The 15,168-nt window shown below is 43.4% G+C and overlaps 1 protein-coding gene across 3 annotated transcripts in view; it reads left to right on the top strand.

Annotated features, from left to right (window-relative positions):
- Positions 1-13,890, top strand: part of LIN52 (lin-52 DREAM MuvB core complex component) — a 115,376-nt gene extending 101,486 nt beyond the window's left edge. Inside the window, exons 6-7 of one of the 3 annotated variants that reach the window (XR_014015414.1) lie at positions 11,242-11,500; positions 11,858-13,890. Coding sequence is in view for 2 of the 3 variants with exons in the window: in XM_081229108.1 (XP_081085234.1) it covers positions 10,943-11,013 (71 nt within the window). In the remaining variant the exon portion in view is untranslated. Of the gene's footprint in view, positions 1-10,942; positions 11,146-11,241; positions 11,501-11,857 lie in introns of those variants that run through there. The other 2 variants (XM_081229108.1, XM_081229109.1) reach the window with 2 other exon arrangements.
- The last annotated feature ends 1,278 nt before the right edge of the window (positions 13,891-15,168 follow it).

Raw genomic sequence — 15,168 nt, forward strand, 5'->3', positions numbered from 1 at the left:
GTGGCATGGACATATATACACTACCAAATATAAAACCGATAGCTAGTGGGAAGCAGTCACATAGCACAGGGAGATCAGCTCGGTGCTTTGTGACCACCTAGAGGGGTGGAATAGGGAGGATAGGAGGGAGGGAGATGCAAGAGGGAAGAGATATGGGGATATGTGTATATGTATAGCTGATTCACTTTGTTATAAAGCAGAAACTAACACACCATTGTAAAGCAATTATACTCCAATAAAGATGTTAAAAAATAAATAAAAATTTTAAAATAAAATAAAATAAATAAAATACCATAACAAAAATATCCCCCAGATATTTCTAGCCTATTAAAATAATGCACCTTCTAAGTATCCTATTTATTTATTTCACAAATATTTGTTAAAATCTATATTCAAGGTACTTTACAGTGTCTATTTGAAATAACTTCATTAAATGAAATAACCAAAACATTCAAGGGACTTGCCTGGCAGGCCAGTGGTTAAGACGCTGTGCTTCCACTGCAGGGGGTGTGGGTTAGGTCCCTTGTCAGGGAACTAAGATCCTGCATGCCTCGCAGACTGGCCAAAACAAAAACAAAAACACGTTCAAGGTTCTGTAAATAGCCATAAAATTAATCTTAGGGGGAAATTTTTTCTTGTGCCAGCACTTACTGAGCACTTAAATGTATTGTCTTAAGTCTCATGCAACCCACTCAGGTAGGTACTAATCCCCCATTTTACAGATGAAGGAACTGAGGCACAGAGAGGCTACATAATTTACTGGAGATCACCATCTAATAAGTGATAGATCCAGACCAAAGTTCAAATCCTATGATTCATAGGTTTTTCTATACCATATATATTAAAAAGACATATCAAACAACAAGAAAGTAGGGAAATATATTCTTCCTTTCTGGTGAGTTAAGTCCATACTACTGTCCGATGAACCATGCGTGAAGATTCATAGACATTTTCTTTGGTGTCTTAAACTGGAACTACCTGCAGTTAAAAGTCAGATTCTAATTTTACAAACAAGGCCACCTCTAACAAAATTAGAATAAAATGATCTTATTCCCTGGCTTAAAGAAAAATTCTCCAGTAACTATAGGAGTGTTTGTGGTATCAAGACAGCATCTTATATCTCCATGTAAGTCATAAGCAAAGTGATATTGTGGTGAAAAAATACTGGCATGAATAATAACCTGCTCACAGCCCAAGACGTTTGATGTATCTTGGGCCTCAGTGTCGGATTTTGCAATTTCATGAGCAAGATTTGTATTTTTTAAAAGTTCTATATTTCTGTGTGTTCCACTTGATGTCAAATCTGTATTCTTAGATCGTAGCGTTTCATTTAAAAAAATAAATAATCTCAGCCCCTCCTCCCTCTCCTCCCCCTCCCCCCACACTCATTTCGTATAATATGGTAATGATATCACCGTAGCTGTAATTACGGGTCATCTTCATTTCTTTCATCTCTGCCTGTTCTGATGGCTTCATTCCTTTGACGGAAAAGATTTGGCTCTGGGTGCTATGATTATTTTGTTAAGCGTTATTCGAATAGACAGGAGTGAGAGAAATTAATCAATCCAAATGCAATTAGCATCATGTTTAACCCAGTGATGGACGTCTCAAGGTGAAACAGCCAGGGGAGTTTCAGACATTATTATTCAATCCAGTGGTTCTTATCTAAATTATAATCAAGAGAGGTTTTTATTGGCTTCCCAGTGCGAAGATGTAACTCTTTCCCTGCCCTGTGGGTCAAGAAGACCGGGGCCTCCATCCTCTGTAGAGGTTTGCTGCTGCCAGCACCTTGAGGTGGGGATGTTCCAAGCAGGAGGATTTTCTTAATATCCAAGTCCTTTGAAATTCATCTATACTGTGATCTTGGTCTGATTTTCCTGGGAGTGGGATATTGCCTGTGAATAAATTACTCTAACTTGGGGCAAAATATTTTGTGTCCTGATGAAGTCAGTTTGACTAGTTGTTCTTTCTTAACCTTACATGATAGATTATTATTGTTGTACTCACTTTATGAATGAGGAAATTAAGACTGTGTGAAGCTACTAGCCTTTGGTCACAATAAGTGTTTCACCACGATGTATTACTGTGTAAAGGCCCTGAAGTGTGAATGTTCTGCAAAAATTTATGAGTATTTAATAAAAGTTTGCCCCGAGTGTATTAATCCATTGCTTTGATCTCATTGCCTTTCGTTCAGCTGAGTTTACCCTTGGAAGTGGAACCAAGTGAAATAGGCCTGTGAGGCCTTCTGAAGAGGAAACAAAATACAAATAAGAAGTTCTTAGGTCTCATTTCTTGAACACAAATCTTTGGGGTTTGTTGTTACTGGTTTGGTTTGTTTTTTAGTAGGGAGAAGGATGATAAAAAGGATTGAATATTTGAAATCTAGTCTTGTTTTGCTCTTGAAGGAGGGCAGAGCAAGGAGAGTTGATGGAGAAACATAGGCTTTCACCTGAATACAGCATTTTTCAAATACCTGACAATTAAGATTCTTCTACTTCTTTCAGCCTTCAGGCATCATGGATGACACTTCCCGTATTTTATGTTCCTGCTTGATGGTTTATATTCTGAGAATAAATCTGTTGGCTGGATGTTTCTGTCCTTTTTTGCCCCCTGTTGTGAAAAGCCATTAAAATTATTTTCCATATTGGAACTGTCCAAATGCATATAACTGTACATTGAGTCCTGGCTTTTCTTTTTTATATCACTTCTTGGATAAAACATTCTCTGGAAGTGGCCCTTGCTATGAATTGAAAAAACAAGTTTGATATAAAATTATCTTTTCCTGAATTCACTGGAGAGAACACGGTTCTTAGCCACCCCACTCTTTTAGAAGAAAAAGTCATGTTAGAGAGACAAGACACTCAATAGAAAGAGAATCTGGGAAGTGTGCCCCCAAAAGGATTTTCTGAGAATTCTTAGGATGAAGATTTTCATAGTCAATGATAGTTTGGTCATGGATATAGCATCCAGACTGTTTTTTTTCTTAGATACTATTTCATTCTCAAAGAATTTTGGGCAAGAGCCTAAGGCTGTTCTGTCTGCCTTCAAATGCTGCTTTTATATATTTTAGAGAAAAGTGAGATTTCTACCATAAAATCTTTTTTTTAAATTTATTTATTTTAATTTATTTATTTTTGGCTGCGTTGGGTCTTCATTGCGGTGCACAGGCTCTAGGCACTTGGGCTTCAGTAGTTGTGGCACACGGGCTCAGTAGTTGTGGCTCGTGGACTCTAGAGTGCAGGCTCAGTAGTTGTGGTGCGTGGGCTTAGTTGCTCTGCGGCACGTGGGATCTTCTTGGACCAGGGCTCGAACCTGTGTACCCTGCATTGGCAGGCAGATTCTTAACCACTGTGCCACCAGGGAAGTCCCTCTACCATAAACTCTTAACTTGAGTGGACTCTCCCACAAGAGTTGACTGAGAATGGTCAGTAGACCATATTACAATTACACCATTTTCTGAGGGCCACCAAGTATTCACATGAGGTCCCAAGAGAGTTCGTTCTCATCCAGGAACACCATGCTCAGTTCATAGCACCTTCTGCTCTTGACAGCGGCCCCAGCCACTCTCATATCAGAGGCATTATAAAGTGCTTAGTCCTTGACTTGAATTATTGATCACTTAGTGATAGGTTTTTGTGGAGGTCTGAACTGGAGCATAGTGAAGAATCTCAGTCTGGCAGCCTGCCTGGAACTGCTCTGCTGTATGCCGGCCCTATGCCGGAGTGACAGGAAAACTTCCTCATTCCTGTGAGAGAGAAATCAGCACTGTAAATCACATTGGTTTCCTTTGTTCTCCTCTGATGTACCAAGGTACCTGTGAACAGCTAGCTAGCTCCATCTCAAAGGCCACTTCTCATTTATTTGAATTTTCCCTAATACCTAGTACATGGTAGGTAGGCTCTCTACGTGACTAACTTAACTATTCATCCATCCCCTTCATGCTTCTCTCCTGCATAGCACACACTCATGACTAGGAGGTCCCTCAGCGGAATTAGAATGCTTTCAACTAAAAAATAATTGTTGGGCTTCCCTGGTGGCGCAGTGGTTGAGAGTCCGCCTGCCGATGCAGGGGACACAGGTTCGTGCCCCAGTCTGGGAAGATCCCACATGCCACGGAGCGGCTAGGCCCGTGAGCCATGGCCGCTGAGCCTGCGCGTCCGGAGCCTGTGCTCCGCAACGGGAGAGGCCACAACAGTGAGAGGCCCGTGTATCAAAATAAGAATAATAATAATAATAATTGTTTTTAAAAAGTCAAAACTGTAATCATAACAAATGGCATCATTTCTACAAAACACCTTCTATAAATCTAGTTAAATAGATAACCTTTTAGCACATTGATTTAAACCAAACTAACTAGGGTTTTATATGCTCCTTTTTGCTAGAAGAAGCTGCTGGTGTAGTTAAGGAAGGTCGCTGCCTCTAACTAGCACCCAGGTTTGAACCTCCAGAGTATACATGTTACACAGATGCAAGTCAGGCATGTTTCCCTTTGTTTTACATTTGAGAGCCTTTAAAAAGTAAATAGTTCGGGGCTTCCCTGGTGGCGCAGTGGTTGAGAGTCCGCCTGCCGATGCAGGGGACACGGGTTCGTGCCCTGGTCCGGGAAGATCCCACATGCCGCGGAGCGGCTGGGCCCGTGAGCCATGGCTGCTGAGCCTGCGCGTCCGGAGCCTGTGCTCCGCAAGGGGAGAGGCCACAGCAGTGAGAGGCCTGCGTACCGCAAAAAATAAATAAATAAATAAATAAATAAATAGTTCATCCTCTTTTTGCCACTCCTGGTGCTGCTTGTGTGCGCATTCGGTACTGACCTGGTACCTTTTCTCTTTTGTGAAATGGCAGCTGCGGAGACTCCGTTGTTTCCCATGACCGATAGAAAACCCAAGGAAGGAGTCAAGGCTAAGAACAATGATCATATTAATTTGAAGGTGGCGGGGCAGGACAGTTCTGTGGTGCACAGATTAAGATTAAGCATACGCCACTTAGTAAACTAATGAAGGCTTACTGTGAATGACAGGGTTTGTCAATGAGGTAGGTCAGATTCCAGTTTAATAGGCAGCCAATTCATGAAACAGACACACTGTGAGAGCAAAATAACTTACTGGATTATGAAAGAGAAGGGCTGAATGAGCATGCCACTAATGGAGGAGGGGGCGCTGTCACGGAAGCAGCACTCTGCCCCAGTTGTTGTCGATCAAAACATAGCATTGGTCATTTAGCTTAAAAATATAAAGGGAATATGCTCGTGTACATCACCAGTGACTTTAAGTACAGTAAAGGAGTGAGGAAAGGGTACATGGAAGAACAGAGAAATCCATACTATAGTAGCCAAGATACCGTCAGTGTGTTCCAGCAGCAGACAGGAGGTGTCTGCTATGAAGGGAACTTGCTCTTTTCTCCAGATCTCAGTTCCTCCAGACCAAGAAGACATTTGCAGTTAGAAGACTGCAGTTTGGTTCTCCCACATCCTGACTACTACAGTATGGATTTCTCTATTCTTTCGTATACCCCTTCCTCACATCTGGTTTTTTTTTTGTTTTTTTTTTTTTGGTGGTATGCGGGCCTCTCACTGTTGTGGCCTCTCCCGTTGTGGAGCACAGGCTCCGGACGCGCAGGCTCAGCGGCCATGGCCCACAGGCCCAGCTGCTCCGTGGCATGTGGGATCCTCCCAGACTGGGGCACAAACCCGTGTCCCCTGCATCGGCAGGCGGACCCTCAACCACTGCGCCACCAGGGAAGCCCCCCTCACGTCTTTACTGTAGTTGAAGTAACTAGTGTACACAAGCATATTGGCTTTTTTTTTTTTTAAGCTAAATGACCAGTGTTATGTTTTGCTTGGCAACAACTGGGGCAGAATTCTGGTTCTGTAACAGTCCCCCCTCCCTCCATTAGTGGCGTGCTCATTCAGCCCTTGTCTTTCGTATTCCAGTAAGTTATTTTGCTCTCACTGTTGAACAGAAATCAAACAAACAAAAATCCTTGCAGGGCTTCCCTAGTGGCGCAGCGGTTGAGAGTCCGCCTGCCGATGCAGGGGACACGGGTTCGTGCCCCGGTCTGAGAAGATCCCACATGCCACAGAGCGGCTGGGCCCGTGAGCCATGGTTGCTGAGCCTGCGTGTCCGGAGCCTGTGCTCCGCAGCGGGAGAGGCCACAACAGTGAGAGGCCCGCGTACCGCAAAAAAAAAAAAAAAAAAAAAAAAAAAAAATCCTTGCATACCTTGTTCCATTGGAGAATTTTAATGTTTTTCACTTTATCACTGTAAAACCCAGGGCAGTTTTATAACTTTTTTGTACATAGCTGTTACGTGTAAGGCAATCTGTCTTTAAGCAGGGATAAATTACTCTAAACGAAATGAATCCTAGATAATTTCCCCATCAAGTATCTTGTTGCTTAAATAAACTTCTTGTTTGACATGAAAGAAAGAGTCATACAGTAGCTAGTATTTACAGAATGCCTGTGTGACCCTTGTATTAATCCCATCTTGAACAGATGAGGTGACTGAAACACAGAGAGATGACTTGGGTGACTTGCCCGCAGTGGTTCAGGCTCAGTGTAGGAGGTGGGGTTTGAATCCAAGCCTGTCCAATGCTAAAAGCCCTGCTCTTGGGAATTCCTTGGTGTTCCAATGGTTAGGACTCCACGCTTCCATTGCTGGGGGCCCGGGTTCAATCCCTGGTCAGGGAACTAAGGTCCTGCAAGCTGCACAGCGCAGCCAAAACAAACAAACAAACAAACAAACAAATAAATAAATAAATATCTAGCCCTGCTCTTTTCACAGCGTTCTGCTGTCTCCTTTGTTTCCTGGCCACTCAGAGTCTCCTGAACAGCCTGTTGTTGCTTTTCAGGATATGAGAGAACCATCCGCCTTGCTAACGTTTTTAATTATATTGAGGCACAATATAAATATTTAAAGTAGTTTGCATTGGAACTGCAAACCAAATGCTATGAGTTTCTTCCATTTCATTAAAAGTTACTTAATCTTTACATTGTTCCCTGTATTAAAGCCAAGCAGAATTTTATCAGGCAATTGCCTCAAAGTTATAATCTGGAAAATCTTTCTGTAATGAAACCCATATGTCATGGGCGAAAGGTGCAAAGCCCTGGCATAGAGGGCTGGTCTCTTGAGAGATTCTGCACCCAATCTCGTTAACCAGGGTGCCTCTGGTAATCCCTCATGCCCTCACTGGTAAGAAATCAGTCTGTACCACTGAATCTTTTTCAACCAGCCACCGGAAGATTTACCACAGAGAAGGCAGTTTGGGGATAGTCACTGTGGAAAGGGAGCCAGAGGCAAATGTAGGATGGAGGAATTGGAGAGTCTAAAGAAGAGATTACATTAAAGCACACACCACCTTCACAGCAAGCAGGATGGAGTCCTCCCTTCAGCCCTGACCTCTCTAATGTATACCCAGGTATTTACAGGGCCTGTGAACCTGACAGCCCTAGGGAAACTATGAAAGGGTGATAGAAACTGCATCAACCTGGAAGTTGATTATAGTTTATCCATTTGCTGTCTTTAAATGTGTCCCCGTCCCACACGCTGCAGCAGTTCACATGTTCACCCTTTGGTGAGAGTCTTGACTGTGGCTTTCTCAGTTTATGGTCTGTGCCCCGCATAGGAGGGCCTGTAAATAATGACTTGACGTGGAGGTCATGCTTCTCTTCTGCAGAGCACACACTGGGAGCCGATGACCAATGGATCCCTCTTAGCCTAGTGATTCGACTGTGGTAGCAGTGTTGCCTTCCTGTTGAATCTTGTAATCCTAGAGAATCAATCCAGAACCAGAAAATAGTTAAGAAATGGTGTTGGCTCCAGATAAAACTTTCTCTGGCAATTTTATGGCCCCCAGGATGGTCTTCTAACACACTGTGGGAAAAGAGAACCAGGAGAGAAGGCAGGAATTGGAAGTGCCAAGCTGAAGAGTATGTAATCTTACCCTGGTCATTAGTGCAAGAATTTTACCAAGTGGTAACTGTTGGGAAGAAGGGATGGAACTAGGCAGGAGGACATAGAAATACCTTACTGTCCTCTGTCAGCAGGCATAGACTTCTCTAAAGGTTTTTTCCCAAAGAGATTTGAAATCCTTGGTGGGAGTTTTTTAGTAAAACACATTTACATTATAAACCCTACTGGAAGGGGTGTGGGGGGGTGTGTGTGTCTGTGTGTGTATGTGTGTGTCTGTGTAGAAGAGGAATACAGAATAGTAGCAGAAGGCTGTCTCCCTACTCCTAATGGGATTTTGTAGCAGCATGTGTGAGTTTGTTTCAGAAGTCAAAAACGAACAGATGTTGGTATAAATTACCTCTGTGTCTGATGTCTTGCAAATTAAAAGCGCGGTTGGCATCGCTAAACAATTTCACTAGGTTTGGGGGGGGTGTAGTTAGCGGGTGCTGATTACTATAGCAGGTCGGTAAGAATCTTTACATTGCAGTAGAACGGGAGAGCCAAGGATAAAGAGATGAGGAATAATATAAGGGGTATATGAATTAATCAGAGATGTTAACATCTCTGATGACAAGTGAACAGGAGGGCATGTGCTCTGGAACAGCCCCTGACCCACAGCAATTTCTCTGTGCACAAAAAGGGGTTGGTGCTTAGGATGTGATTTATAGGGCACAGCCCTCTTTTAGGGAGCAGCTAGCTATGTCACAAATTCATATATCTCCTATATAGGACCAGCGAGTAGGAAAACTTTCTCCCCTCCCACGTAAAAGATGATGTCTTTTGAATTCCTTCTACTTTTACAGTGGTTTGCTGCAGCACTGTGTACTTAGATTAGATTGAAGGGGGAGGAATGACTGAGTGGAAGGGGGGTTGTTAAAAAGGATTGGTTAGGGCTTCCCTGGTGGCACAGTGGTTGAGAATCTGCCTGCCAATGCAGGGGACACAGGTTCGAGCCCTGGTCTGGGAAGATCCCACATGCCGCGGAGCTACTAGGCCCGTGAGCCACAACTACTGAGCCTGTGCGTCTGGAGCCTGTGCTCCGCAACAACAGAGGCCGCGATAGTGAGAGGCCCGCGCACCGCGATGAAGAGTGGCCCCCGCTTGCCACAACTAGAGAAAGCCCTCACACAGAAACGAAGACCCAACACAGCCAAAAATAAATAAAAATAAAAAAAAATAAAAAAAAAAAGGATTGGTTAAATTCAAGGAGAGCTTGCCACTGAGAGACTTTGGAATATCCTTTTTTTTTTTCCTTTTAAATCCTTTTGATCCCTCGAATAGATTGGGTCTTGTAAAATTTTAAGTCTTAAAATATTGGTCATTCTCCCATTTGGGGAAAAAAAGAGCAAAGAATTGTGGGACATGAAAGACAGTAGGCAGAAATAATTAGTAAAATCAGTACAGTGCTCCTGGCCCAGGATTTTTGGAACAGGGCTCTGTTCTACCCAGCCGAGTATTGTATTACCCAAGTCTGATTTCCAGAGCACCTGCTTCTAGCCACTTTGCAGGATCATTTGATACCGTGTTTAAATTCATTAATAAGCACTGGAGAGTAGGCAGAAAACCTATCCAAGTAGGAATAAATGATGCAACCCACTCTGGCCGAAAGTATAAGTCAATTCCTATAGATCAGGCTGAGGGAAAAGATTCCAAGGAATGGGATTTTCGAGATTGCTAGCCTCCCTTATCACAATTCATTCACTTATTCACTTAGGAAATACTGCATGCAAGAGAAGCAATAGAGGGCTTCCCTGGTGGCGCAGTGGTTGAGAGTCCGCCTGCCGATGCAGGGGACACGGGTTCGTGCCCCAGTCTGGGAGGATCCCACATGCCGCAGAGCGGCTGGGCCCGTGAGCCATGGCCGCTGGGCCTGCGCGTCCGGAGCCTGTGCTCCGCAACGGGAGAGGCCACAACAGTGAGAGGCCTGCGTACCGCAAAAAAAAAAAAAAAGAGAGAGAAGCAATAGACTACTTACCCTCCTCTGAAAGGCGCTGTGTTAATAATACCACTATACCAAGCGTGATCATGGCTGAATACCCAAGAGGGCGGGGCAGGTGGCATTAATATGCTACTTATTTTACAGATGAAGAAACTGAGGCGCAGAGATCTTTCCCAACTCAAGGTCTCGCCCAGCTGATAAATATTAGAGTTGGAACTTAAACTTCATTCAGATCCTGTGTTCTCTGAAAGAAATCCATGCTCCCTCCCCTGGGCAATAAAATACGTGTTTGGATTTCTTCTAGAGTAGTTAGTCCTTGTCCCTGGATCTCTCCATGAATCTGGCACTACTTCCATCAAGGGAAATGACTTTTCTTGCCGAATAAGCAAGGTAAATTTTAAAAGAATCCCACAATGTAGAGAATGGAGCAATGAGGGTCACTAACAAGTCTTATTGTTTGTCTGTGAAATGGAAGGAAACTTAACTACACTGTGTTCCTACTTGGTTCTAGTTCTTTTGTATATTACCATTCATCCAGCCAACATTTATTCAGCAGATACCGGGTCCAGCACTATGCTAGGTGCTGGTGATAAAAAGAATAATAAAACACAATCTCTGCCCTCAGTTCTTCGACTTCCATGGAGGAAGACAAGTATATCAACAAGTAATTGCAAGTCTTATAGGAACTTTGTATGTATGGGATTTGGCGTAAACCCTCTAAGGAAGGAATGGTCATTTTGATTTGGGCCAGGGTACGGTTGAGGGCACGTGAGACAAGCCCAACTCTGGGGCTTCCATTCCTAGTTAATGGGATTTCTTTTCCCTTTGTTGGAGCTTTGGAACTTGTGAAAGATGGGGAATGTATAGACTGCAGTTACCAAAAGCTTTCCTGGTTACAAAGTTTGTATTGTTTTATTTCTTCCTTGTACAAATAAACCAAGAACTATTAAATGTAGATGGTGGGGTGGGGGAGTGGGAACTCATTCATCTAGCACCATTTGCTCTGCACCGGGGAAAGGAAGCAAGGAGGCTAGGGTGAAAGTCCTTCTCACCCCTGCAGGTGCCTCCCTAGCCACCTCACTCCTTTGGCCAAGATGGAGACATATCCTTGGAAGCCACAGGGCACCATAGCCTGCTGTGTGTTCACTGCATGGTTCCAGAAGACTTCCAGCCCCGAGGCCAGCCATCGGAAACTTTCAGCACTGTTACATCCATTTAAGAGACATAAAAAGATCATCTTGTGGGGAGGATGAAGGGGGTTATGCCACGTACAATTTTTGAGGATTTGCTTGACAGAGCTAAAATGGGGGGCTTCTGGAGTGGGTCTTGTAACTGAGAAATGTTTTACTTTCATTTCAGAGCCTCATATGTAGGAAAGTAGCTGTATAAACCCTCTTGTAACTACAGCATTCAAAGATTGATGGTGCTGAAAGTGAGAGAAAGACACATAAACCTTGCCTGGCTATATTAAATATCTAAGGACTGACAATGCCAAGAGAGAGAAGACCAAAGCTCTATACACCCTACTTTATTACTCCATCCACAGATGAACTGCACTGAGGGAATATAAACCCTGTTACATTACAGTATCCAGGGACTACCACTGCTGAGAGATGGGGTAAATGATCTCTAATTTTGATTTGAGATTATAAATGTCCAGAGACCAACAATCCAGAAAAGACTCTAATCTAATCTTGGTTGGATTTTTAGCCTCCAAGAGCTAACCCAAGGGTAAATGATAAAGATTTCCCCAGCTGGCTTGCGCGTTGTAGTAATTACCAACTTCAGAACAATTTTGTACAGTTTGTTGTCATAGTGGTTTGTTTTTCTCCCATTTTGGAGGTTAGTAGAGATTGAATCTGTTATGGTAGCAACTTTGTATACAATTTAAATCAATCTGCATTCTTAAATTAAGTCTTCCTGTGAACACTTTTTCAGATTTTAGGTCTTCATTTAATTTGCTTTGTGATTCCAGCCAGAGAGATGACACGGGGGAAATTCCTCAACATTCTAGAGAAGCCCAAGAAGTAGCAGCTGCTTGTGGACAGGATGCCCTGGGGACTGGAACTGTGCTTCCCTCCCAGTGCAGTTCTGATGACGCGCACCTCACTGCTTCCTGCCCAGAGGCCGGAGGGTGCACCTCCAGGACTGACCCTCTCCCCTGCTCCTGGCACTCTGCGCTTCTGAGGACATTCGGCGGCAAGAGAAGAATCTGCTCTACCCAAGGATCAGTGGTGCAGTTATGCATTCAGCTTCTAGACTGTGACCGTCTCAGCCTCGGATGTTGGTAACACCAGAAGGTATATCATTCTTAAAGGTCAAAGTCCCGCTTTCTCGTTTCAGGAAATGATTCTGGAGCTCCAGCATCTTACAGTTGATTTGATTGAGTGATAGCAAAGTCAGTTGAGACGTGTTGATGGGACAAGTTCTTTTGAATTGTACTTGATCTCTTAGGAGGTGTTTATGATGCAAGGAGACCAGAGGCCAATTAGATTCTGGACCAGACCATGCAACTTGGCCTGCAAGCTCACCACTGTATACTAGGTTCCAGGAATCCCCAGCTGGAGAAATGCTTTTAAAATTCTACATCTCTCAAGAGAGTCCCATCCCCCAATGCCTTCCATTCCCCACCTCCCAGCCCCCGCCTTCAGTCTGACTCCAGGGAAGGGGATCCCTGTGAATCAGGTCCCTCCTGGGATTAGCTTGTACAGTGAAAGGCATATGTAGGGTTGCATTGGGTTCTAGACCTCCAGACCAACTTAAAGGTGACAGAAAGGACTTTTGAGTTCTAGTTAATCTGTTACAGATTCAAGTGAGAAAGTCAGTGTGGCCTGAAAGATAGGAGAAGGGGACTGCTTGCAGGAGTTCCCATTTGATTAAAAACTAGAAACTCTACTTGACCTTAAAGGAATGTGCTATGGAATGGTGGCAATGTTTTGCCCCCCTTGTCCCATCTCACAGCACAGATTAGATATTCCACCCATGTGACAGAAACACACACACACACAAGAAAAAGAGAATTTCCTGACTTTACAACTCTTATGGAGCTCTTTGCCAGTTATCTGTCTCTATGTTAAAACCTGAAGATCTAGCCCGTGGGTAAAATTGATTATACATGCTCTCCTTATTTTGTCTTATAAACCAGCCACCGGCTTCTGTTGTTTGTAGAAGTACAGGGGGTTTCCTAAACTTTATGAAAAAAGCATCCATGTGGCAGTAGTGTGTTGGTGTTTGGACACAAGGAATGTTGTGGTCAAGGTTTTGGTCCTGAGTGTCTGCTAGGACACAAAACTATTCAGTTTAATAGCTGGTTCATTAACCATTTTCTGACACTTCTGCCTTGTTGCCCATGCTAGAGTTAAGGTTGGATTTTTCTCTGATTTGCACCATTTGACCATCCATGCAATTTTACCTATTGATAAGTGGGGTGGAATTTAACACAAGACATAAAGGAGAGTATGAGAAGGAAAACATTCTGCTTGGGTGCTATATAGAAGGTTAGGCTATAGAGGCTTTGATTTTAAGTAGAGCTTATTATTGACATTCGTTTATCTTAAATGCGGTTAAAGAGTGTGAAAGATGGGGAGAGAGAGAGAAAGGGGGGTGTGCAAAAACTAGTGCCATAATGTCAAATTCTAACTTTGCTCTGTTTTTGAGAGTTGATGACGTCAGGCACTTCTAAGTGCTTGGGGAAATTGAGAAACATATGGAGAACGTTGGGATACCTCCCCCAAACCAACTCCAGTCTGTAAACTGAAGCTATGTAGTTGGTTTTATGGTCTGCTTTGGCCTCTTCCTTTTACTGTCATCTTATTCACCAGCACTTAATGTAAGTAGATGTTTTAGAATTGTGATATTTATTGGTTTTGTATTTGCCGTCCTTAGAGATGTTAATGATGTATTTTTATATTGATAATATAAATTTATGTACAATGTGTGCATGTATGTATTTCAGGGTGTTAGAGGACTGTACTTTGTATATGGTGGTGTCTATGTCATCATAATAAATATTCCCTTTTATAGGAGAGTGAGTTTTTCCTCAAAAGGCCAACTTGCACATTTAAAGCACAGACCTCGTCAGAAAGCACAACTATAATGGCAGATGACCCACTATCTTCCCTTTAATATCACAGTGGGTGGTGTGGGGCTTTATGGTCATCTACTGCATGGTCTCTAGCTGCCACTCTGTCCTACCAGCCACCCAGCTCATTACTGCTCAACTCCCTAAACAGTGTTTAAAAATCTTTAATACCTCGCCTCCTCTACTAATAAAGTCTAGATGCATCATCCTGGCATTTAAAACTCTCTACATCTAGTCCTAATCAACCCTCCAGTTTGGTTTCCTTTCTCTCCAGTATATGAAGTCTCTGTTCCAGTTCATCCGAACAGTTCCCAGTTCCTCACTTACATGCCTTTGTTCCTGCCATTGAGTTCCTAGAAAGTCTTGCTTCCTTTTCCTACACATCAACCTATCCTTTCTGTAAACCCCGCATGATCCAGCTGGACATAATCCTTCCCCTCCATTCCTACAGCATTTATGTATACCTCCTTATGACCCTTATTACTACAATCCACCTTATTATTATTTTTTTTTTTTGCTGTACGCAGGCCTCTCACTGTTGTGGGCTCTCCCGTTGCGGAGCACAGGCTCCGGACGCGCAGGCTCAGCGGCCATGGCTCACGGGCCCAGCTGCTCCGCGGCATGTAGGATCTTCCCAGACCGGGGCACGAACCCGTGTCCCCTGCATCGGCAGGCGGACTCTCAACCACTGCGCCACCAGGGAAGCCCCACCTTATATTTAAGTCATCTGAGTACATGTCTTAATTGCCCCGCTAAATTATCTGCTCTCTGAGATTGTGGCTGTCTCCCTGAACATCTAGTTCTTTGTCAGTGTCTTCTTTGAACTGGGGGTTCATGACCTACCTGTTTGCGTGCTTCCAGTTAAACATGACAGATCAAAAACAAATATTTCTCTGCCACCTGAGAAAACCGTTAGTAAGCATTTCTTTACAACTCTGTTCAGGAACTAAAGAGGAAGTGCTAATCAGTACTACTGCTTTCACCCACTGATAGTTTACCTGCTCCAGACCAGAGCATGCCCTTTTAGAAAAAACATTCCCGTTTAAGGCAAGCAAATTGCTTAGCATCATTGATTCAGCATTGTTTCCCAAGAAGACATCTGGGTGGACAGTAGATTTCTCTGATCTAGAAAAGCATGGCTGGTTGATTGACTGAAAAGGTACAGCATGACAGATATGCTGCTCTAAATCTCTAGAGATGATTTT

Source organism: Mesoplodon bidens (genome assembly GCF_964165515.1).
Source record: "Mesoplodon bidens genome assembly, chromosome: 3".
NCBI lineage: Eukaryota > Metazoa > Chordata > Mammalia > Artiodactyla > Ziphiidae > Mesoplodon > Mesoplodon bidens.